The 23320-nt window shown below is 36.4% G+C and overlaps 1 protein-coding gene across 5 annotated transcripts in view; it reads left to right on the top strand.

Annotated features, from left to right (window-relative positions):
- The window catches only part of AKAP11 (A-kinase anchoring protein 11), a 53300-nt gene that overhangs the window by 11027 nt on the left and 18953 nt on the right, over positions 1–23320 (top strand). For 4 of the 5 annotated variants that reach the window (XM_068527060.1, XM_068527059.1, XM_068527057.1 and 1 more), the window contains exons 2-7: positions 1512–1621; positions 6047–6163; positions 8862–8909; positions 14424–14558; positions 15964–16228; positions 16786–21301. In XM_068527060.1, coding sequence (XP_068383161.1) covers positions 1562–1621; positions 6047–6163; positions 8862–8909; positions 14424–14558; positions 15964–16228; positions 16786–21301 — 5141 coding nt within the window. In that variant the 5' untranslated portion in view covers positions 1512–1561. Of the gene's footprint in view, positions 1–1511; positions 1622–6046; positions 6164–8861; positions 8910–14423; positions 14559–15963; positions 16229–16785; positions 21302–21495; positions 23319–23320 lie in introns of those variants that run through there. The other variant, XM_068527061.1, reaches the window with a different exon arrangement.

The following is a 23320-nucleotide window of genomic DNA, read 5'->3' as shown; positions in this document are numbered from 1 at the left end:
TGGAGGAAACAGATGCAGAGATATTGCAATTTACCTAGAGGAAACAAAGCTAATGAGAGGTACAACAGGGACACATATGCTACTTTTCTGCATCCTGGTGTATGGTTCTTTATCTTGTGCTATTGGGACCTCTCTTGCCTTTCTGACAATTCTGCTTCAATTCCAGTCATTAATCAAATTTTATTGTTAAAGAGACCACTAGGATTTTTCTTAGTTCAGAATAGAATAGGAATTTTTTGTCTAAAAAATAGAATTCTTTGTGAAAAATCAGAATATAGAAATCTCTAAAGGGAGGTGCAGATGTGTGCCTGCCTGCACACACACTTCAGTTTTATCTCTGTTGTGGAAGAATATAAAATTAGAACTCCACTAAAATTTAGTTTAGTTTTTTTTTTTTTTTTTCAGTTCTGCAGGGGACTAGGTTGAAGTTTGCTTTTGCCTATAAATGTCTTCATAGTATAAATTGATATTAACTAAATGTCTTGAAAACCTCAACTAGGTAATTCTTAAGAAGACCAGTTTGATTGAAACTAATTAGCCATTTCTCAAATCTTTATTGATTCAATTTTTTTAGTGTTTAGTGATTTAGTATTCAATTCTCACTCCTACCCTTTACTGTAATAAAACAGTTTCCTTGTAAGACTCTGATCCAGATGGGCTATATTTGCCTTGTTCTCCTCTGTATCTATAGCATCTAGTGCAAGTAGATTTTGAATGAAGGGACAAGTTACTGTGGTCAGATGTGGATATTGAGTGGTTAATGCCCAGGTTGATTTAAGCTCTAAAAGATATTTCATTAAAACATTGATAAAAAGCTGAGACTTAGTTTCAGAGTTTCTCCCAAGGAGGGTGTGTATGTGTGTGTGTATAAACACGTCTGTGCATGTGTTTTAAATACTACGGTATTAATCATTTAACTTGGATATTTTTGAACTCTCGTCATTGGTATGCTGTTGAGATTCCTATATAAGGGCTTTGTTTTTATCTGATTTTATTTGATATGTACAGATTTCATATTCTCATTTGTTTATTTCATATTCTCATTTGTTTATTATTAAACCTTTCTGCCCAAGAAATAAGAATGTTTAGAGCATTCACAGTTGCTGTAGGGATAGAGTGACTTTTAGGAGGCAAGAAGGCTGAGATTCTTTTTGTGACGTTCTCTGCTTTAGATTTTTAAAAGGCTTTTGAAATATTATTGAGGCTTTCAAATATTTTCTTATTTGTAATAAAAAAGGGCGGTGAGATTGACTAGATAAGGATAAACTAGTTTATAGTAATTTTGAACCTAAAAAGATTTTTGTAATAATTTGGTATCTTGTTAAGGTGCCAATATTCGTATTTTTCAAATATTCATGTTGGATTGCTTAATAAATTTTTACGTCTCAGAATTCTTATGTTTTTTTTTTTTGTAAATGACTGAATTTAAAGAAGTTATCTTAGGACAAAATGCTTGCTTGAATCACTAAGATCAATAAAACAGTCATTTTCTTTTAATCTTTTTTCTTTAGGTCTTTTGTGGACTAACTCTTCACTGATTACCTACAACAGCAATATAGTTATGGCGACCTTCCAGACTTTCAGAAACACTCACATGAAAACTAGAGCATCTGTCAGAAAAGTAAGTTCACTATATTGGATTCCTTTTAGTGATAGTTTTAATAAAAATGTTGATCAGTTTTTTTGAAGTTGAAGTCTTGTTAAGCAGCTATGCTATGGTATTCTTGTTTTTAAAATGAATCTTATTATTGAATAACGATAAAATACTGAAAAGATTGGCATATATGAAAATAGTGATATGAAATCATGAAGACAATGAACTTTATTTCCCAAAGATCACGTCTCCCTATTTCTTCTCAGCAGATAGTTTTCTCTCTTCTTTTTAGCAATATAAGCATCAGGTGTGACTTTCCTTATACAGCTTCAGCTTTACCCCAAAATATTACCATCCATTCATTCACTCAGCAAATATAATATAAATTTGAGTGCTGCTTATATGCCAGGCCCCGTGTTAGGTATGGGCTGGATAATCAGTAGTGAGCAAATTGAATGTGATTCCTGATTGCTTTCTGCTTTCTTGTCTGAGAAAGAGCCCTCTCTCTTTTCCTCCCTTGAGACGATTTGGTTACCCTTTCATTTCTTGACATTTTTGTCTTTGCTAAAGCTGTCGGGGGGTGTTACTTAAAGGCAGAAAGGGAGGATGAATACTGGGGGATGGTCAGCAGTCTTGGTGAACCCTTTTTTTAGCTTCATCTTCTGCATCATATGACACTCTTGACAAGTCCTTACATGTTAAGACGGCCTTTGACTTCTTTCGTTACAGCTTCTTTCTTTTCTTCTCTCTTACGATAACACTTGTCTCCTTTGCACATCTTCTTTCCAGCTTCTAATTGTTAGTGTTCTTGTAAGCTGCTAGGCCTGCCTTTTCGTTTATTTACTCATTTCTTCAGAGATCTGAGAAATGTTTAGATTTGACTGCTAACTGGAAGAGAGTGGTTATCAAATTGAAAGGTGCCGGTGGAGTCGGAAAACAGAAAGTAAACTTATTTTGGAACAGTGTAGTAATTACATTTTTAAGTAATATGCCCCATGTGTTTTTCAGGTACCTTTAAACTTAGTAGGTCCCCTTTTTAATTTGAAAAAAGTATAATAAAAACTATTTTCCCTATTTCCACTTTCTGTAAAGTAGAGTATATTATACTTTTTTCAGATTAGCAATTGGACCCATAGCTTTAAATTAATATTTAAATTGTACTGATTGCTTTAAATTAATAATTAGAACTAAGAAATACATATATACAAAATATAGTAGTGAGCTAGTGATCTTGTTCTTCAGACGTTATACTACCTACCTATTTGACTTGAATTTACCAATATATTCCTGAAATAAGGAATTAGGCTGCAGCTGAAACTTTATACTATTAATTTAATGTCTTTTTTATTCAGATCATTATTTATATTAGGCCCATGATAAAGATTTGGTTTGAATTCACTTGAATACTTGGAAACCCTTTTAGATAAAAATACATGAATGTAAATATTATATACTGTTTATGTGTATGTGTGTTATGCACAGCCTCATAATTCTTTGATTGCTTCCTTGCTTTCTAGGACAAAATTGACCCAGTTTCACTTTCTACTTTACCTTCCTCGGACCTAGAATGGGCTATTTCTCCAAAGAACCCCTGAATAGTATTTAGAAATCAAGATCTGCGCTTTGTTCCTTCACTGTCATGAGTTTATAATGATTGCTCATGTTCAGATTTCACATGTTTTCCTTTTTTCAGTTCATGTTCATATCTTAGCCTGAAAACTTCCACTCATTAATGAAAACAGAATCACTTAAACTTTTGAATGTTCAGATATTGGGGGGAAAAACAGTTCAATAAACACCACATATACTCTTCACTTAGATTTACTTTCTGTTAACATTTTGCCACACCCATTCTGTGTGTGTACATATATACACACTTCCCTTTTGAAACTAAATGAGAGTAGGCTACAGACATTATTTTACTTCTCTTCTTAATATATCAGCATGCATCTCTTAAGAACATCAGCATTATTACCACCCCTCAGGAAATCGTTCATTCAGTAACACTGTCTAACATGCAGTCCATGCACAGATTTCCCCAGCTGTCTCAAGTATCCTTGTTACTTTTTCCTTGCCTCTCATCTAAGATCTAAGCGAGGTTGACACTCTGTGTTTGGGTATTGTGTTTCTTTGGTCTCCCCCAGTCTGCTCCAGTTCAATGGTCTAGATTCTTTTCTCATGATGGCAAATCTTTGGAAGAGTCTGTACCAGTTATCTTGTAGAACATTCCCATATTCTGAGTTCATTTGTTTTTCCCTGTGGTTAGGTTCAGCAGGAACACCTCAAAGATGATGTCATGGTCATTCCACTCTGTCAGATCAGGCAGGCAGTGCATATTGTTAGTGCCAGGCTTGACCAGGTAGATAAGTTGTAACCACCAGATATCTCCAATCTAAAGACACATAATCCCTTTGTAATTAACACTATTAATAAATAATGTGTAAGGTGATGTTGCAGAACAGTGTATCTTGTTCCCCAATAGCTTTTAACCCAGTGGATTAGGGTAATTGATGATCCTTTCCTAAGTCAGTAATTACATTGGAGGGAGTTACAAACGGAATTTTTAAATTTTGTCATTCTGTTCATATCTGTTAGCCAGCATTCTAATGTAAAGTAGCACACTCCCCCAATCCCCACCCTTTTTATCTGTCTCTTTTAATGGACTTGTAGTTTTTTTTTTAAATTCAGTTGTTATACTTCATTATCATTTTTATTTTTTGATGCTCAGATTATCCCAAATTTGGCCAATGGGAATTCGTTCAAGTTGGCTTCTGTGTTCTTTTGAAATAACCCAGTTAATCTGCATGTCCTTGCATTCTTTCACAATAAGATGTCCCAGCCACACTTCATACATTTCTGCCTCAGACCTGGAACCAGCCATTCTGTCAAGGGGGATCTAGTTCTTTTAATTGGTGAATGGTATTTAGAAATCAAAATCTGTGTGCTGGGTATGCTCATTGCTACTGAGGGTCATTGCTTCTATGATGTATCAATGGGAAAATGTAGTACATACATCTGAAGAATCTTGAGTTCATATTGAAAGTTCAAATTTAACATTGCATTTTTTCTTAATTGCTTTGATTTCATATTTGCATCCCTTCTCTTAGATAAGATTTCCACTAATTTTTAATTTATTAAAATTAGCGAACATTTATTGAGTTCATCTTGTATGTGACGTACTGAAATCTGGGGAAATAAATAGAGTAAAAGACAATCTCTGACCTCAGTAATTTGGTTTAATGGGTAGGAAAGACTATATATGAAAGCAGTTATTATAACATGTTGTGATATAGGTTAGATGATCTTAATGTGCAAACAATACAGTAGGAACTTAGAGATTTATTATGACTAAGGGATGGGAAAATCTTCACAGGTCTTGGGATGGGTAGGATTTCTACAGGGGAACATTGGGGAGTAAGGACATTTCTGATAGAAGAGCAGATCAACAAATCAGAAGGTAGAGAGAAATTAATGTTCTGTTTATGTCCAAATTTAATACCCATTTTTTTTTTTTAGAGGCAATTTTTTTTTAAAATACAATTTAATTCTATTTTAATTGATAGGAAATCACCTCCAAGTTTATGTAAATCTTTCAAATTCCTAGTACATTTATTTATTTATTTATTTTTGGCTGTGTTGGGTCTTCGTTTCTGTGCGAGGGCTTTCTCCAGTTGTGGCAAGCGGGGGCCACTTTTCATCGCGGTGCGCGGGCCTCTCACTATCGCGGCCTCTCTTGTTGCGGAGCACAGGCTCCAGACGCGCAGGCTCAGTAATTGTGGCTCATGGGCCTAGCTGCTCCGCGGCATGTGGGATCTTCCCAGACCAGGGCTCGAACCCGTGTCCCCTGCATTGGCAGGCAGATTCTCAACCACTGCGCCACCAGGGAAGCCCCCCATTTTTTAATGTAACTTTTTCCTCCCTCTGTTTCTTTGCACTTGTGACATCTTTCTCTTTCCAGTCTGGAATGCCTTCCCTCATTTTCATCATACAGCTGCTTTAAGACCCCTGAAAAGCCTTATTTTGAGTTATTATCTCTTTCTTTTTTTCCATCTCCAACTTTGTTATGAGAGTCATCACGTTGTTAGCATACCTTACTATTAGCTTCCACATCGTCTCCTTATATAAATTGCTGCTCCTGTTCTGCCAGTGACTTGGAAATCAGACATGTGATCTGTTAGGTTTTAGTGCAGGGTGAGAGTGAGAGAACCTGGCTGAGGGCCTCGTGGTCTCCAGTGGGTTGAGTGACTGGGCTGTGGCATGTGTGTGTTGAACACTTGGAGCTCTACTTTAGCCTTTTGTTCTTTCTTCCTCTCAGCTGAGTTGAGTTCTGTTACATCAAAAGGTTTCCAGTGAATATTCGTTGGAAAGTTAGTGACTCTTCATTTAATCCATCACCAGGATTTTTTACCTTGTCTTAGAATTAAGTAAATTAAGAATATCTTTTATTTTCAGAGCTTCAGTGAAGATGTGTTCCAGTCTGTAAAGTCTTTATTGCAGAGTGAGAAGGAACTATGCAGTGTATCAGCAGAGGACTGTTTAAAGCAGGATGAACATGCCAATTTGACTGAGGTTTGACAGATTACTCTCTATACCCTTTCCTAATGCAGCACAATGTATTTTCATGTATCTTTGTAGAACTGCATCGTCTATTTTTAGAATGCCTAAAATTTCTTCACATTAATACATGTGTGAGAAGTACCTGTTTTAAATATTAAATACCTGCTAACATTAGTGTATTATAATGAGCACATTTAATTCACTGCACAGGCATTACCTGCCACTCATCAGACACACAGCACTGTATTAGATGATTTCTGCTATGTTCAGTAATTGGGACTTTCATACTAAAATTTTCTACTCTGAAATAAAATATATACTTATTTCTTATATTTATTTTTTGGGTTATTGTTTTCTTGGTTGTTTAAATTCAGTGCTTTGGTTCAAAATGAAAAAGTAGTGGTACGTTTATTTTGAAATTAAGATATTTACCACCTTACGGATATGATATACTACTTGCTCATCTATTTCTCTGTTGCATCAGCGTTTCCAGCCTTTGTTTGAACTTACTACTATAAAAAGGAGTTAAATTTTTTTCAACAGTATAGCCATAGTCCATCAATACATTTATGTTACCAAAGAAGAGAGATAGGGTATTGGGCCATTGAAGCTCAAAACCAGTAAATATGTGAATTTAAAAATTTTTTTGAAATCAGGGTTCTAATAAAAAATCTTGATTATTATTTTTGGGAATGATTTTCTTTCATATTCCTTGAGAAACTGTATTTGAAGTAGTTCCATAGGATGGTGAGCACACCTTTCAGACCCTGTAATGGTCTCTGACCTGTGCCTCTTCTTTTTGTATCAGCTCAGTGCTGTGGCTCTTGGCTGTTCTCCTCTTTTTTATCCTTTTTTACTTTATTTTAGTAAAGCCAAGCCACTCCTAGTCTCCTCAGCTGTTGCCAAGCGTGACAAGTCTTCTGTGTCCTCTGCCCTCAAACAGTTTTCCAGCCGTCTCTCTCCAGTTGCTTACACAGTGCCCCTCTGAGCCCACATTCCTTAATCAATGGGAAATTCAAACTTCTACTGGCACCTTCAAAACCCTATGCCAGCTTATTTTCTCTTTTGTATTCAGTGAAAGGAAACTTGAAAGAATAGAAGGAATTTCTCATTTTAGGCTATAGATATCTCCAAGTATCTTTTTGAAGAAAGGAAGGAAACTTGTTATTTGAGTGTCTCTTTGTTATTGAGTGCCTATGATGTGCTAGGCACTTTCCTTCACATTATCTAATTAATCCTCACAACTGTGGGAGAGGAGGTGTGTTACCTTAAGTTTTATAGGTGAGGAGACAGGCTCCTGCAGGTTAATAACTTACCTAGGTACCTGGAAATTAACTGTAACGTTTCTGTGAAGTAGTACCCATAATTAATGAGAATAAAGATTCTGGAATAATCTAAGATTCTGACTTGCTTTTTAATTATCAGAAAGAAATCTCTAAAGTATATTGAGTGTTGCTTTGTATTTCAACTATGCTGTTTTCCATTAATGCTTGAGAATTGATTATCTGTATTGCTGCCATTTAAGTGCTTCATATTTTTAGTCACAGTACTTGCTTAGTAGACAGTTTACTAGTCTATCTTCAAGTGACCAAAATTTCTTCTTATGATGTCAAAGACATAAAAGGAATATAAATTTTTAAAATAATACTTTTTCAGGTTATAAAAGTGTACGTCATCCATATAGAAAAATAAGAAATACTGAAAGCATAAAAAAGAAAATGACTATCATTAATCCTGTGAATTAAGAAAGAAAAAACCATGGGGGAAAAGAGTAGAGAAAAATAAGATCACTTATAATTCCATCATTGAGAGTTAATCACTGCTTATAATTTGGTATATTATCATCCAGTATTATTTTCCATGCATATGTTTTTAAAAATAAGGTTGAAATTGTGTGCCTAGTCTATATCATATTTCTGTAACTTGTCCTTTTTACTTAATAGTGTGACATTTCCTCAGGCCATTAGATTTTCTTCAGTAATTTAATTTACATAAACTTTTGCAGAGAAATCTCTGTGTAAAGGCATTGAAGGAAAAAAGTGATGATATCCCAAAGAGTCAATCAGGAGGTAGCCTTGGGGGTGCCCAGGGAAGGCCTCTCTGAGGAGGTGACATTTAGGTTGGAACTTAAAGAATGAGGAGGAGCTAGGCATGTAAACATCCATGGAATAGAGATCCAGGTTGAAAGGGCACCACTCTGAAGCCCCTAGGCAAGAATGTTCTGGTGTGTTCTGGACCCAGAAAGGGGCCCATGTGTATGAATGAAAGTGAGGGAAAGTTGAAGGCACCAGCTAAGCCAGAGCCTTGGGCCCTGTGTTAGGACTTTGCACTGAGAAGCCTGGAAAGGTTTCGACAGGGAAATGACAGGATAATTCCTGGGGCAGGTGGGAGAGGATTGGAGGTGCACAGGTGAGAAGTGGCATCAGGGGCTATGGAGAGAAGTGGGTACATGTGAGATACGTTTGGGGACTAGAATTGATTGAACTGGCTAATGAAGTGGCTGTGGGGGAGGTTTAGGAACCTCAGTTCTGGAGCCAAATCTTTGGTGAAAATACTTTGTGATCATCTTAGAAAAAATTAATCATCCTGTCCACGACAGCAGCATTTTAATGCTTAGTGTGCTTTTTTTTGCTGTTTCTCAGCTCTGTCAACAGTCTAATTGAGACAAGACTTTAAAATTTTAATGGATCTTTATTCCTTTTTTATTCAGGTCACATTTCTAGGTTTTAATGAAGAAACAGATGCTGCTCATATACAGGTATGGTCGATTTATTGAACTGGAAAGGGCCCTGAGAGATTATGTGGAACAAATTTTAAGAGCATGGAAAATTTGCCTTATTAGCCCCAAATTTACATTAAACTATTCTGTTATCATTCCTATTTAAAGTTAAAAGATGACATTTTGAGATCAATTTTTGAGTGTGCCTTGGACATTTTCACTTTTAGTGTTTTCACCAAGCGTCCTTGTTATGACAGAAAGCAGTTTTAGGTTAAGAGACCACAAAAGTCACTTATCTGAGAAGGTTGCAAACTGCAGGCTGATGTTTTCTCCATTCTGTCATAATGTAGACTGAAAGGTTTATTTTTTATTTTGATGTTTTTATAATCTAGCTTCAACAGTCATATTCTTATGTTTTTAATTGAGATAGAGTTAAATTTAAAGGATAAAATTTGTAAAAAGTTGTGAAAATTTTAGCCTGTTTGATTTAGGCAGGTATTTGTAAAGGGACTGACAGTTGAGATTAGGATCAGCAAAGGAAAGCTCCACAGTTACGTGAAGAGGAGTTGAAGCTCGTGTAGATGTGGTAGGTGTACTTTTTTTCACCTTGTACCGCTTCTTAAAATTTGTGATTGCCGTGCTTCCTTTTGTGGCAGTAAAGCATCTCCTAGTAGAAGAAGCAACACTGCATTATTTATAAAGATAATGCATATCAGGTGATGATGAATGAAAACTCTGCTGTGTGTCTTGATTGTGCTCTTGCCTGAAAGAAATAGTTTAGACAGAAGGCACAAGAGAAGATATAGTCCCGAGAACGTAAGGCTGAAAGAAGTATCCAAAATATTTCTTTCATACTCTACCTCCTCTTTAAGAATTACTGATAAAACCAGGAAAATACCCTATGAAGGGTCAAAGATGTTAATAATTCTTTTAACTGGGCAAAACAGTTACATCAAAAGGACAAATGAGAAGAAAAACAAAGGCATTTTCTTTTCCTTTACATCTTCATAAAATTTTCAGTAAAGTCTGATATAATACCTTAGAGAGGAAAGGCAGAAAAATAGACTTGGATTTTATAAATATGTAACTTAAGCTCCAAAGAAGTATATTCTATAGGCAAGAATCCCATTTGAAAAATTCCATGGTTGACCAGAGCCTCCCATCAAGCCTCTTAGATAGCCTCAACCACCAGAGGGCAGACAACAGAAGCAAGAAAAACTACAATCCTGCAGCCTGTGGAACAAAAACCACATTTACAGAAAGATAGACAAGATGAAAAGGCAGAGGGCTATATACCAGATGAAGGAACAAGAAAAAACCCCAGAAAAACAACGAAATGAAGTGGAGGTAGGCAACCTTTCAGAAAAAGAATTCAGAATAATGATAGTGAAGATGATCCAGGACCTCGGAATAAGAATGGAGGCAAAGACTGAGAAGATGCAAGAAATGATTAACAAAGACCTAGAAGAATTAAAGAACAAACAAACAGAGATGACCAATACAATAACTGAAATGAAAACTACACTAGAAGGAATCAATAGCAGAATAACTGAGGCAGAAGAACGGATAAGTGACCTGGAAGACAGAATGGTGGAATTCACTGCTGTGGAACAGACTAAAGAAAAAAGAATGAAAAGAAATGAAGACAGCATGAGAGACCTCTGGGACAACATTAAACACAACATTCGCATTATAGGGGTCCCAGAAGGACAAGAGAGAGAGAAAGGACCAGAGAAAATATTTGAAGAGATTATAGTCGAAAACTTCCCTAACGTGGGAAAGGAAATAGCCACCCAAGTCCAGGAAGTGCAGAGAGTCCCATACAGGATAAACCCAAGGAGAAACACGCAGAGACACATAGTAATCAAAGTGGCAAAAATTAAAGACAAAGAAAAATTACTGAAAGCAACAAGGGAAGAACGACAAATAACCTACAAGGGAACTCCCATAAGGTTAACAGCTGATTTCTCAGCAGAAACTCTACAAGCCAGAAGGGAGTGGCATGATATACTTGAAGTGATGAAAGGGAAGAACCTACAACCAAGATTACTCTACCCGGCAAGGATCTCATTTAGATTTGATGGAGAAATCAAAAGCTTTACAGACAATCAAAAGCTAAGAGAATTCAGCACCACCAAACCAGCTCTATAACAACTGCTAAAGGAACTTCTCTAAGTGGGAAACGCAAGAGAAGAAAAGGACCTACAAAAACAAACCCAAAACAATTAAGAAAATGGTCATAGGAACATACACATCGATAATTACCTTAAACATGAATGGATTAAATGCTCCAACCAAAAGACACAGGCTTGCTGAATGGATACAAAAACAAGACCCATATATATGCTGTCTACAAGAGACCCACTTTAGACCTAGGAACACATACAGACTGAAAGTGAGGGGATGGAAAAAGATATTCCATGCAAATGGAAATCAGAAGAAAGCTGGAGTAGCTATACTCATATCAGATAAGATAGACTTTAAAATAAAGAATGTTACAAGAGACAAAGGAAGGACACTACATAATGATCAAGGGATCAATACATAAGGCAACTGCTAACAGCTATAAAAGAGGAAATCGACAGTAACACAATAATAGTGGGGGACTTTAACACCTCACTTACACCAATGGACAGATCATCCAAAATGAAAATAAATAAGGAAACAGAAGCTTTAAATGACACAATAGACCAGATAGATTTAATTGATATTTATAGGACATTCCATCCAAAAACAGCAGATTACACGTTCTTCTCAAGTGCGCACGGAACATTCTCCAGGATAGATCACATCTTGGGTCACAAATCAAGCCTCAGTAAATTTAAGAAAATTGAAATTATATCAAGCATCTTTTCTGACCACAACGCTATGACATTAGAAATGAATTACAGGGAAAAAAACGTAAAAAACACAAACACATGGAGGCTAAACAATACGTTACTAAATAACCAAGAGATCACTGAAGAAATCAAAGAGGAAATCAAAAAATACCTATAGACAAATGACAATGAAAGCACGACGACCCAAAACCTATGGGATGCAGCAAAAACAGTTCTAAGAGGGAAGTTTATAGCTATACAAGCCTACCTAAAGAAACAAGAAAAATTTCAAGTAAACAATCTAACCTTACACCTAAAGAAACTAGAGAAAGAAGAACAAACAAAACCCAAAGTTAGCAGAAGGAAAGAAATCATAAAGATCAGAGTGGAAATAAATGAAATAGAAACAAAACAATAGCAAAGATCAATGAAACTGAAAGCTGGTTCTTTGAGAAGATAAACAAAATTGATAAGCCATTAGCCAGACTCATCAAGAAAAAGACGGAGAGGACTCAAATCAATAAAATCAGAAATGAAAAAGGAGAAGTTACAACAGGCACCGAAGAACTAGAGAGCATCCTAAGAGACTACTACAAGCAACTCTATGCCAATAAAATGGACAACCTGGAAGAAATGGACAAATTCTTAGAAAGGTATAACCTTCCAAGACTGAACCAGGAAGAAACAGAAAATATGAACAGACCAATCACAGGTAATGAAATTGAAACTGTGATTAAAAATCTTCCAACAAACAAAAGTCCAGGACCAGATGGCTTCACAGGTGAATTCTATCAAACATTTAGAGAAGAGCTAACACCCATCCTTCTCAAACTCTTCCAAAAAATTGCAGAGGAAGGAACACTCCCAAACTCATTCTATGAGGCCACCATCACCCTGATACCAAAACCAGACAAAGACACTACAAAAAAAGAAAATTGCATACCAGTATCATTGATGAATATAGATGCAAAAATCCTCAACAATATACTAGCAAACAGAATCCAACAACACATTGAAAAAGATCATACACCACAATCAACTGGGATTTATCCAGGGATGCAAGGGTTCTTCAATATATGCAAATCAATCAATGTAATACACCATATTAACAAATTGAAGAATAAAAACCATATGATCATCTCAATAGATGCAGAAAAAGCTTTTGAGAGAATTCAACACCAATTTATGATAAAAACTCTCCAGAAAGTGGGCATAGAGGGAACCTACCTCAACATAATAAAGGCCATATATGACAAACCCACAGCAAACATCATTCTCAACGATGAAAAACTGAAAGCATTTCCTCTAAGATCAGGAACGAGACAAGGATGTCCATTCTTGCCACTGTTATTCAACATAGTTTTGGAAGTTTTAGTCACAGCAATCAAAGAAGAAAAAAATCAAAGGAATACAAATTGGAAAAAAAGAAGTAAAACTGTCACTGTTTGCAGATGACATGATACTATACATAGAGAATCCTAAAACTGCCACCAGAAAACTGCTAGAGCTAATTAATGAATTTGGTAAAGTTGCAGGATACAAAATTAATGCACAGAAATCTCTTGGATTCCTATACACTAATGATGAAAAATCTGAAAGAGAAATTAAGGAAACACTCCCATTTACCATTGCAACAAAAAGAATAAAATACCTAGGAATAAACCTGCCTAAGGAGACAAAAGACCTGTATGCAGAAAACTATAAGACACTGATGAAAGAAATTAAAGATGATACCAACAGATGGAGAGATATACCATGTTCTTGGATTGAAAGAATCAACATTGTGAAAATGACTATACTACCCAAAGCAATCTACAGATTCAATGCAATCCCTATCAAATTACCAGTGGCATTTTTTACAGAACTAGAACAAATTATCTTAAAATTTGTATGGAGACACAAAAGACCCCGAATAGCCAAAGCAGTCTTGAGGGAAAAAAACGGAGCTGGAGGAATCAGACTCCCTGACTTCAGACTATACTACAAAGCTACAGTAATCAAGACAATATGGTACTGGCACAAAAACAGAAACATAGATCAATGGAACAAGATAGAAAGCCTAGAGATAAACCCGTGCACCTATGGTCAACTAATCTATGACAAAGGAGGCAAAGATATACAATGGAGAAAAGACAGTCTCTTCAATAAGTGGTGCTGGGAAAACTGGACAGCTACATGTAAAAGAATGAAATTAGAATACTCCCTAGCACCATACACAAAAATAAACTCAAAATGGATTAGAGACCTAAATGTAAGACTGGACACTATAAAACTCTTAGAGGAAAACATAGGAAGAACACTCTTTGACATAAATCACAGCAAGATCTTTTTTGATCCACCTCCTAGAGTAATGGAAATAAAAACAAAGAAAAAAAAAAAAAGAAAAATTCCATGGTTAAACTTTAGGACTGCAGGTTGACATTTGCAGCTAAAAACTATTAAATGCCTAAATTGTCGTGGATGTGTGAGATAACCCTGTAAAATTTTGTTATAGCTTGGTATCATTATGTTTAAAAGGCTACAGAAATAGTCATTTAAAAATATTTTAGTACATTTTATTTTTGAGTTTTTACAAAATTGATTGTGGCCAGGAAACTGCGTATGTTAAGTATTAATGAAGTGGAAAATTTATTAACCAGTAGACCTTATGATTTTTTTATAAGGCCACATTATAGGGACTTTAACAAAAGTGTTATGCTACAGTGTTATTTATTGTGTTATTGCTTTAAATTAGGATTTGGCTGCAGTTTCTTTGGAACTCCCAGATCTTCTGAATTCACTGCACTTCTGCAGTCTAAATGAAAATGAAATTATTTGTATGAAGGATATAAATAAATCATCAGATATAAACAATGGTCCTCTAAACCAGGTAACTTTTATATATTATTTCTAATGAGTTTTTGTTGGCAAATTTTACAGTGACATTTGATTTAGTGTATTAAACTTTTAAATGCTTGGGTGAAGTTTCTTTTTGTTTAATGCCATCTCAAGGAAATATGATTCATAAGAAATCTAACTCAAGAATCTTTGAAATCACTGAAGGGTAAAATAATTTTGGTCATAGCTTTAAATTAGATTTTCCATGTGTGAAGCTCTATAAGTGGTATGCAAGTACATATTAATTTTTTTCTAAAATTTGATTATTTCTGGATTTCTTGAACTGCTACCTGTGTATAAGTCATAGGAATTTTTCCCTCTTATTTCCAGTTTCAAATTTGTGTAAATATTGTGCTGTATGTTTTAGAGAACATACTTTAACTCATTTTCTTGTTTAAAAAATTCCATATAAAATGGATATCTGAAGATATGTTCTTTGTTTATAAACAAAAATGTCATCATTTCCAAAAGGTCATTAGTTTTGTGACATTGAGCTTTTAGTTCTTTATTAAGTATTACTTTGTTGTTAATACTTCAAAGAAAACTGAATTGTATGTTTTCCCTCCTGAAAATTGAATTATTAGTATATTTAAAATTTGAATTACTTATTCCCTGAAGTATAAAATACCACTGTGTTCGTTATGAGATTTACAGATAAAGGTAGAACTGCTCTCTTCATTTCCTTAATTATATTTTTCATTTATACTTACTTTGTTTTATTTGCTAGGATACAAGAGGTGATTAGCTATTTTATCTAATTTCTAGTTTTTTGAATAAGTCATTTGTCAATATTTACATTTTTAAAAATAATATGGAAAAATCTGGCGACTTCTATTTTTAATCAAAGCTATAAACATTATTGTAAATTGAAATACTAGGGGAATTTAGGTAAAAGGAGGGGATGATTCTTTTATGATAGGAGAGAATGTGGTATCATACTAAAAGCTACGGGAAAATGGGATACAGAAAGACTAAGACCTGGTTCCTGTCCTCAAGCAGTTTACAGTGTAGTTGGTGAACTAGGTGAATGATCAAATAAGAAAAATCACAGGACTGTACAATAATACAGGAAAACATAATTGTCAAAGGAATGGATAGCAGGTTCTGTAACATTTAAGGAGATAGAATAGGTAGAATTTGAATACCTGGATAAGAGAAAGATGGGAGAAAAAGAGATTGAGAAGTGAGAAGTATTGTAGAGAAAGAATGAGGAAAAGAATTAAACATTACAAAACCAGGGAGCCTTTCAGGATGCATGTGTTTCTTTTCTTCTTCTTCTTCTTTTTTTTTAAAATGGGATCATGTTATTTCTAGGCTTCATTTCCAGGTAATATGTCTTATAAGTATAATATATTTTGAAATTAAAATTATTCTTATCATCTCTTATCTTTCCCAAGAGTCATCATCCTGGAATGCTTTGTGTCATGAGAGTGTCATCTACATTACCAAGACTCAGAATTGATTTTATCTTTAGTCTCCTAAGTAAATATGCTATGGGTATAAGGTACACCCTGGACACATGTTTGCATCAGAAGTGCCGACTTGAGGCCACTAATGAAGATGATGACGATACTAACCAGTCAGTATCTTCCATTGAAGATGACTTTGTCACTGCCTTTGAGCACTTAGAGGAGGAAGAGACTTCAAAGCCATATAATGATGGTTTGTTCTTTACTAGATTTTTTTCTTGAAATAGAGAATTAAGGTGTAAAGTTCAGTTTTAAAAGTTTTAAGGCAGACTTGTTCAGTTGAAATTTATTTTGAAATTTGATCAAGTTTAAGCATCTAAATCTTTTTTTCTGATTGAGGAATTAATTTCCTTGTGATTTTAAGTTCATCGTTATCTGGTTTTTAGTTTTGTTCTTTCTCTTCTTATTTAGGTAGTACTGTTCAAGTACTGTTTCCCTTATTACATTAAGCGTTTGGAACATGCCTAAGTTCAAATTTGAGCAGACTTAGCTGACAGAGTCACCTAAATATTAGTGTTTCTAACATGCGACAGTGTGCTAGGCATTCTGTAGACCAGGTATTCCCAGATGTGGGGTAAAATAAAGCATGTACTTGCTTTTAAGTATGATTTGGGATGAACCTGTTAAACAATATAGTGTAGAAGACACAGTACAAATAAATATTTCATGCTTCAAGTCTACTTATTCCCATTGATTTAAATTAATTAAAAAATTCTGTTCAAGAATAATAATTTTATTCTTTTTCTGTAGGAATAAACATTACTGCACTAAGGAGCCAGTGTGATGCTGCTTCACAGACTATTTCTGGTCACCGTTTAGAAACCCATGATTTCAGGGTTCTGGTTGGCTCTGGGTGGCAGAAGTCATTGGCTAAACCTTCTGCTTCTTTAATAAGTATTCTGGGACATAAAGAACTGCCTTCTGTGAAACCTTCAGTCACGACATCAGTTTCTGAGCCTTGGGTCCAAAGGAGTTTCTATAGGTCATCTACTGCTTCAGATAAAGATAGTGATGCTGATGTGCAGAAACAGTTGTTCTCTTCTTCTCCTGCCTACTCGTCTGAATCAGAATGCTCAAGTCCAAGTCCTGTTATTTTCTTGGATGAAGAAGGATATCAAAAAAGTTTAAAAGCAAAACTTGAGTTACCTAAAATTCCTGTGATGAAAGATGATATTGAGGATTCAGACTCAGAAGTAAGTGAGTTTTTCGATAGTTTTGATCAGTTTGATGAACTAGAACAGACTTTGGAGTCTGCTTGTCCATTTCTAAAAGATCCTGCCATAGGGAAGCTGTCACCAAAAAAAGGGCACAAACATGAAAAATTGTGTTCTGTAACCACTACAATGAATCCTCAAAAATTCAAGTTTGATCGTCCAGCTCTCCCAGCTAATGTTAGGAAGCCAACTCCTCGTAAACCAGAATCCCCTTACAGTAACCTGTGTGATGCTCCAGATTCTCCCCGCCCAGTGAAGGCATCAGGGGAAGACAGTGGTTTGTTTAGCCCTATTCGATCCTCTGCTTTTAGTCCTCTTGGAGGCTGCACTTCTGCTGAATGTTTTTGCCAAACAGATATTGGTGAAGATAGGATTCATGAAAATCATGATTCTGTGTATTATACCTATGAAGATTACGCAGATAGCCTTTCATGTGAAGTACTGGGCTCGGTTCTTTATACCCAACATACAAATGCAACATCCAACATTAATGGTATTAAAAAGGGAGAAAATAAAATGGTAGCTCTTAAGTGTGGAAGCCTTGATCAAAAAAGTAAATCTAAAAATAAATCCTCAATGATTAAAGATAGCATTCAGAAATTTGCAGCAGATCTTGTGGAGAAAAGTTTTGGCAGTGCATTTAAAGACTTACAGAAAGGAGTCTTTTCATGTACCAATGCTTTGTGCCAATTAGCCGTCAAATTGACATCATCCGTTTTTCAGATGGCATTTAATGAACTGAGAAGGCAGCGTGCGTTTTCGTTGAAAGAACGTGCCATTAGTGGTCTGGCTAATTTTTTGGTGAGTGAAGCTTTCGCAAATGCTCTAAAAGATTTACAGTATGTAAAGAAGCAGATCTTTACAAACACTGTTGCTAGGTTTGCTGCAGATCTTGCTGAAGAACTTGTTTTTGAAGGCATCATGGAAGTGTGTCAGTTTTCGTATCCTCCAACACCTGCATCTCCACAGTGTCTGTCATTTGACTATGAAGACAAAGTAGTGAAGTCCTATGCAAAAGATTTGTCTGAATCTGTAATACAGGAAGCGTTCATTGAGCTGTCTCAAGTTGACGTGACCTTCACGACAAAGGCAGCAGTTAGTGTTTCCACAGATAACATTAAGTACGTGAGTGCAGAAAATGTAGTGCCATCGACACAGACTTCTACATTTTCCCCTACTTCTAATGGTCAAACAATTATGGTGACAAAACCAGTGCAGGAATATAAAAAGGAATACACAGTACAACAGGCCTTGTTTTGTACTTCTGGAGTTGTTACTTCTATACCAGTGCCCTTGGCAGGAAGTGCCCTTCTCCCATATCATGTTTCATCTAATATGTATCAGGCAAAGTCTCATCCATCATCTGATGATAGTAATTTGAATGGTGGTTCTACCCAAGCAGGGGTTGCCACAAAAAACAAAGAAGAGGAGGTAGCTTGTCTCAGGAATATTTGTTTACCTTCAGAACACCATCCGGGTAACCAGAATGATGTTAAACCAACTAATGATGATATTGAAATGGAGAGCTCTTCAAAAGTAACGAGTGATCCTGTGATTATTAGCAATTTTTCTGTGGCAGTGGTGCATACAGTAGTAAATGAAACTTTAGATTCAGTGACATCATTCAAAGTTACAAAAACAATGGATAAACACAAAGACTGTTTAACTAAAACAGTAAAGGGAAAAACCCCTCCTTTTCACTGTGATCAAGCAACACTGCAACAGAGTGAGGCTAGCAAGAAGGACATGTTTGCTGATCGATTATCTAAATCTATTGTTAAACATTCCATAGACAAAAGCAAATCAGTGATCCCAAATGTAGATAAAAATGCACTCCACAAGGAAGACTTGCCTATTCCTGGAGATGAGTCACAGTTGACCTCGGAAAAGTTCCCCAAGTTTCCTGAAGCTCAAGATCATTTAACTCACTGTTCACTTTCAGAAAGAAAGGATTGTGTTCTGGAATGTAAAGGTTATATGGCTCATGGATTTTCTTTAGAGACACTACCACCTTGTCCAACTGCAGCAGGTCAGAAACCCGATTTGAAGGAAATTGCTAAGGACAAATCTGTGAAAAAGCATAGTTTGAATGATACAGCACTTGAGCCCTGGCGTTTTGGGCAGGAGAACCCTTTTGCCCATTCACATAGTTTCTCATCCCCAGTGCTCACATGTGCAGATGGTTTGCACGTGGAAGATAAACAGAAAATCAGAGACGGGAATGTGATACCTGATACTCCTCCATCAACTCCTCTAGTCCCATCCCAGGCTGCTTCTGAATGGGACGTCAGGAAGTTAACCAAAAAGCTCAAGGGGGAGTTAGCAAAAGAGTTTGCACCTGCCACACCACCTTCTACACCTCACAACTCGTCTGTCAGCAGTTTGTCTGAAAATGAACAAAATACTATAGAAAAAGAAGAGTTCATGTTGAAACTCATGCGATCTCTCTCAGAAGAAGTAGAAAGTAGTGAAGATGAAGAGCAGCCAGAAATGGACGTGAAGCCAGAGCCCTCAGGGAAGAAAGTTCAGTTTGCAGATGCGTTAGCAGTACACATCATTTCTCTCGCAACCGAAATGGCAGCTTCCCATTTGGATAATAAAATAATTCAAGAACCCAAGGTTAAAAGCCCTTGCTTAAATGTACAAAGTCAAAGAAGCATATCACCTACTTTTTTAAATTGCTTAGATGAAAACTTACAAACATTATGCGATTTTGCAGGTGATATGGCAGCGGAGGTCATTACAGAAGCTGAAAAAATAGCAAAAGTTAGAAGTTGTATGCTTTTCAGGCAGAAGAGGAACAGTTACGTTGATAGTGACCAAGATTATAGATCAGAAGAGAAGACGGATATAGAGGCTGTAGCACACCCAGGAGAAGTAGATTCATTTCTTCTTTCATTACCACCAAGTTCTTGTCTGTCAGGTCTGACATACAAGTATCCCAGCTGCGAAAGTGTGACAGATGAGTACGCAGGTCACATTATCCAAATACTAAAACAGGAAGGTGGTGATAGTGAGTTAATAATGGACCAGTATGCCAATAGACTTGCTTATCGGTCTGTTAAGTCAGGATTACAAGAAGCATCTAAGACAGCCAAAATGAAGTGCAACTCAAAAATGTTCCCTGTGCAAAGCTCACAGGTGAAAACCAATGATGAACTGTTACTATTCTTAAGTAAAGAACACCAGCAAGGAGTGGATAAAAAAAGACAAAGTAAAATAAGTGGAGGTTACCTTCATAAAAACCCGACTTGTGAATGGACACGGGATACATGCAGAAATGAGTGCTTGGAACTGTATAGTTTTTCAACCTCTCTCGCTCACAACATTACAAAAGATGTTAAAAAAGAGCTGACGACATCTACAGTTGGCTTGCCAAAATCCTTAACAGATTCTTGCCTTTATGAAAAAAATGGATGCGACGAAGATGCCGAGTCTCACCTCGAGCCAGAATTTCCCGCGTCTCTTCAGCCTTCCTCCCAAAATCACAGGTTTTCCCACAGTACGGGCAGCTTGAGTGGGTGTGGTTATGGAGAGACTGTTGTTCAGGCTATCGAACAGTATGCTAACAAAGTAGTGGATGACGCTTTAGAGCTGAGTTCAGGATCTGTAGTCTTCCACATGTCTGAGACCACAAAAGCGGCCGATAGGGTCACTTATGCAGAAAAGTTGTCACCTCTGGTAAGTCAGGCTTGCAGGTATTGTGACCGGAAGGAGCTCCATGACTGCACTGGAAATTCATGTCCACGCTTTCCCAGACCAGATTCACTTGCTAGTAGTAAGCCAGTTTCTAATTCAAAATTTAGCAACATCTACCAGAAATCTAGAATTTTTCATCTCGATGTCCCTCAAATTCACATTGATCTTGATAAGAAGACAGTGCTTGCTGAGAAGATAGTTGCGGAAGCGATTGAAAAGGCAGAGAGAGAGCTGAGCAGTACCAGTTTGGCAGCTGATAGTGGGATCGGACAGGACGGTGTCATCTTTGCTGAAAGCCTCACTACTGAGATAATGACATCGGCGATGAGGAATGTTGGACAGGCTGTTAGCAGGTAAGTTTCCGATTTCTTTCGGGTCTTATGATGAAGTGAAAAGTTAACTTGATCATTTGTGTCTTAGGTCCTGTTCAGCAAGACATGATTATTTTTAATCCTAAATTAACAAAAAATATTCCCTATTACATTTGTGTACTGTTTTATAGCCTACCTGTTACTTTCATAGACACTGTCTCATTATCCCACAACAGCCCTTTGAGGGAAGGAAGGTACGAACCGTTCACTGAGCTGGAAGATGTGGCTTAGCGTGGATAATCACCTTGCCCAAGTTTACAAAGCTGTGAAGTAGGTAAAGTTGAATCAAAGAAACAGCTGGAGAATTTTATACAGCAAATGTTGAGTATCACCATGTTAATGTACTATGAGATTAAATTTTTATTTCTGTTCACAAAGGTAAGTTTTCTTAAAAAGAGTGTAACTTAACCAAACTGCTCTGAAGAAAGCAAAAATTCTCCAAATACTTCCACTCCTGCCACCACTCCTCTTGATAGGCCACCATCTAAGGGGACTGTTCTTCCTGATGGTCCTGCGGTGTTCTGCATTTCAGTAACCGTGTCTTGTGCTCAGCGATACTAACGCCTTAGTTAAAATATTCACTTTTAACCTTCTTTCTCCCTGGGAAGACATCAGGACCAGCTTGTGTTATTAGTTTGTAGGATTATTTTTGTTAGTCTCACAGAAAGAGAAAATTTCTTGAATTGAGGAGGAATTTAATTAAGCCAAACGATAATGCCGGATATTTTAGTAGCTTTTGTCAAAGCCATGACAAGCACTGCCTCCTTTCTTGGTCATCTTAAAATAGGGAGATGCAGGAAGATAGTGCTGGGGGTGGCAGTGGGCAGCAGCCGGTGGGGTGCAGTGCAGTTTTCAGTAGGTAGTAGGGAAGCTGCTCTGACAAAGTAACATTTGAGCAAAGAGCCAAAGGTGGAGAGAGAATAAGGTTAAGTGGGAATCAGGCGGAACAGGGTTCCAGGCAAAGGAGTGGGACTGTGCATGTTGGGGAAGCCTCAGAGAAGCTTGTGTGGCTAAAGCAAGGGAGCCAGGGAGAGTAGGAGACCAGTGGAGGTTGCGAGAGGTTGTCACACCTGATGTATGCTATAAGGATTTGGACTCTTATTTTGATTGACGAGAAGCCACTAGAAGGTTTTGACCAGAAGATCAGCATTTTCCCTCTTCATGTTTAAAAATGTGGGGCAAGATAGGGGTATGCGGTTAAGAGATACCAACTACTATGTGTAAAACAAGCAACAAGGATAAATTGTACAGCACAGGGAAACAAATATAGCCATTATTTTGTAAAAGCTTTAAAGGGAGTGTAATCTACAAAAATATTGAATCACTATGTTGTACACCTGAAACTAATATCATAAATCAACTATACTTCAATAAAAAATTAAAATATCACTTTAAACTGTTACTCCAGAATAAAATGTAGAAGGGACAAATACAGTAATTGAACAGTGAATGACATTTCTTGTGAAGATGGAATAAAAATATAAATGTCTTTTCATTGAGAAAAAAATGAGAGAGGTTATGATCCAAGCTCAAAATCTTGAAGAGATTTGGCTAGTTTGATTATAGGCTTGACAGTACTAGAATTCCTTGAACTACTTTTTTTTGTTCTTAAATTAAGCCAGAAAAGGGGTAATTTTTGGTACAAATAAAATACCGTCTTACAAAAAGTTAGGAACTTGTGCTCCTTCATAGAGGTTCCAGTTGAAAATATGAACTGCTTTAAAGAGAATTTAAATAAATGGTGTGCTTGGGATGGATCCATAATAGATGAACAAGGTGAGTTAGGGATGTTGTGTAGGTGCCTCAGCTAACTTTGAAGTTAGTATGCTCTCCTGCCACGTCTCTTTATTAGCAGACACAAACCAAAGGTTAGATGGACACTGGTCTAGCTCTGAATATCACTTCTTGTTTTTGTCATCTTTATCATCAAATGGATAGACCTATAATTCAGAATCTGATGCTTTTGGACTTTGTTTCTTTCTTCCTTCCTTTTTTTTTTTT

This window comes from Eschrichtius robustus, chromosome 18 (genome assembly GCF_028021215.1).
Source record: "Eschrichtius robustus isolate mEscRob2 chromosome 18, mEscRob2.pri, whole genome shotgun sequence".
Classification (NCBI taxonomy): Eukaryota; Metazoa; Chordata; class Mammalia; order Artiodactyla; family Eschrichtiidae; genus Eschrichtius; species Eschrichtius robustus.
Note: the sequence above shows the minus strand (reverse complement) of the source record. Positions and strands in the feature narration are given on the sequence as shown.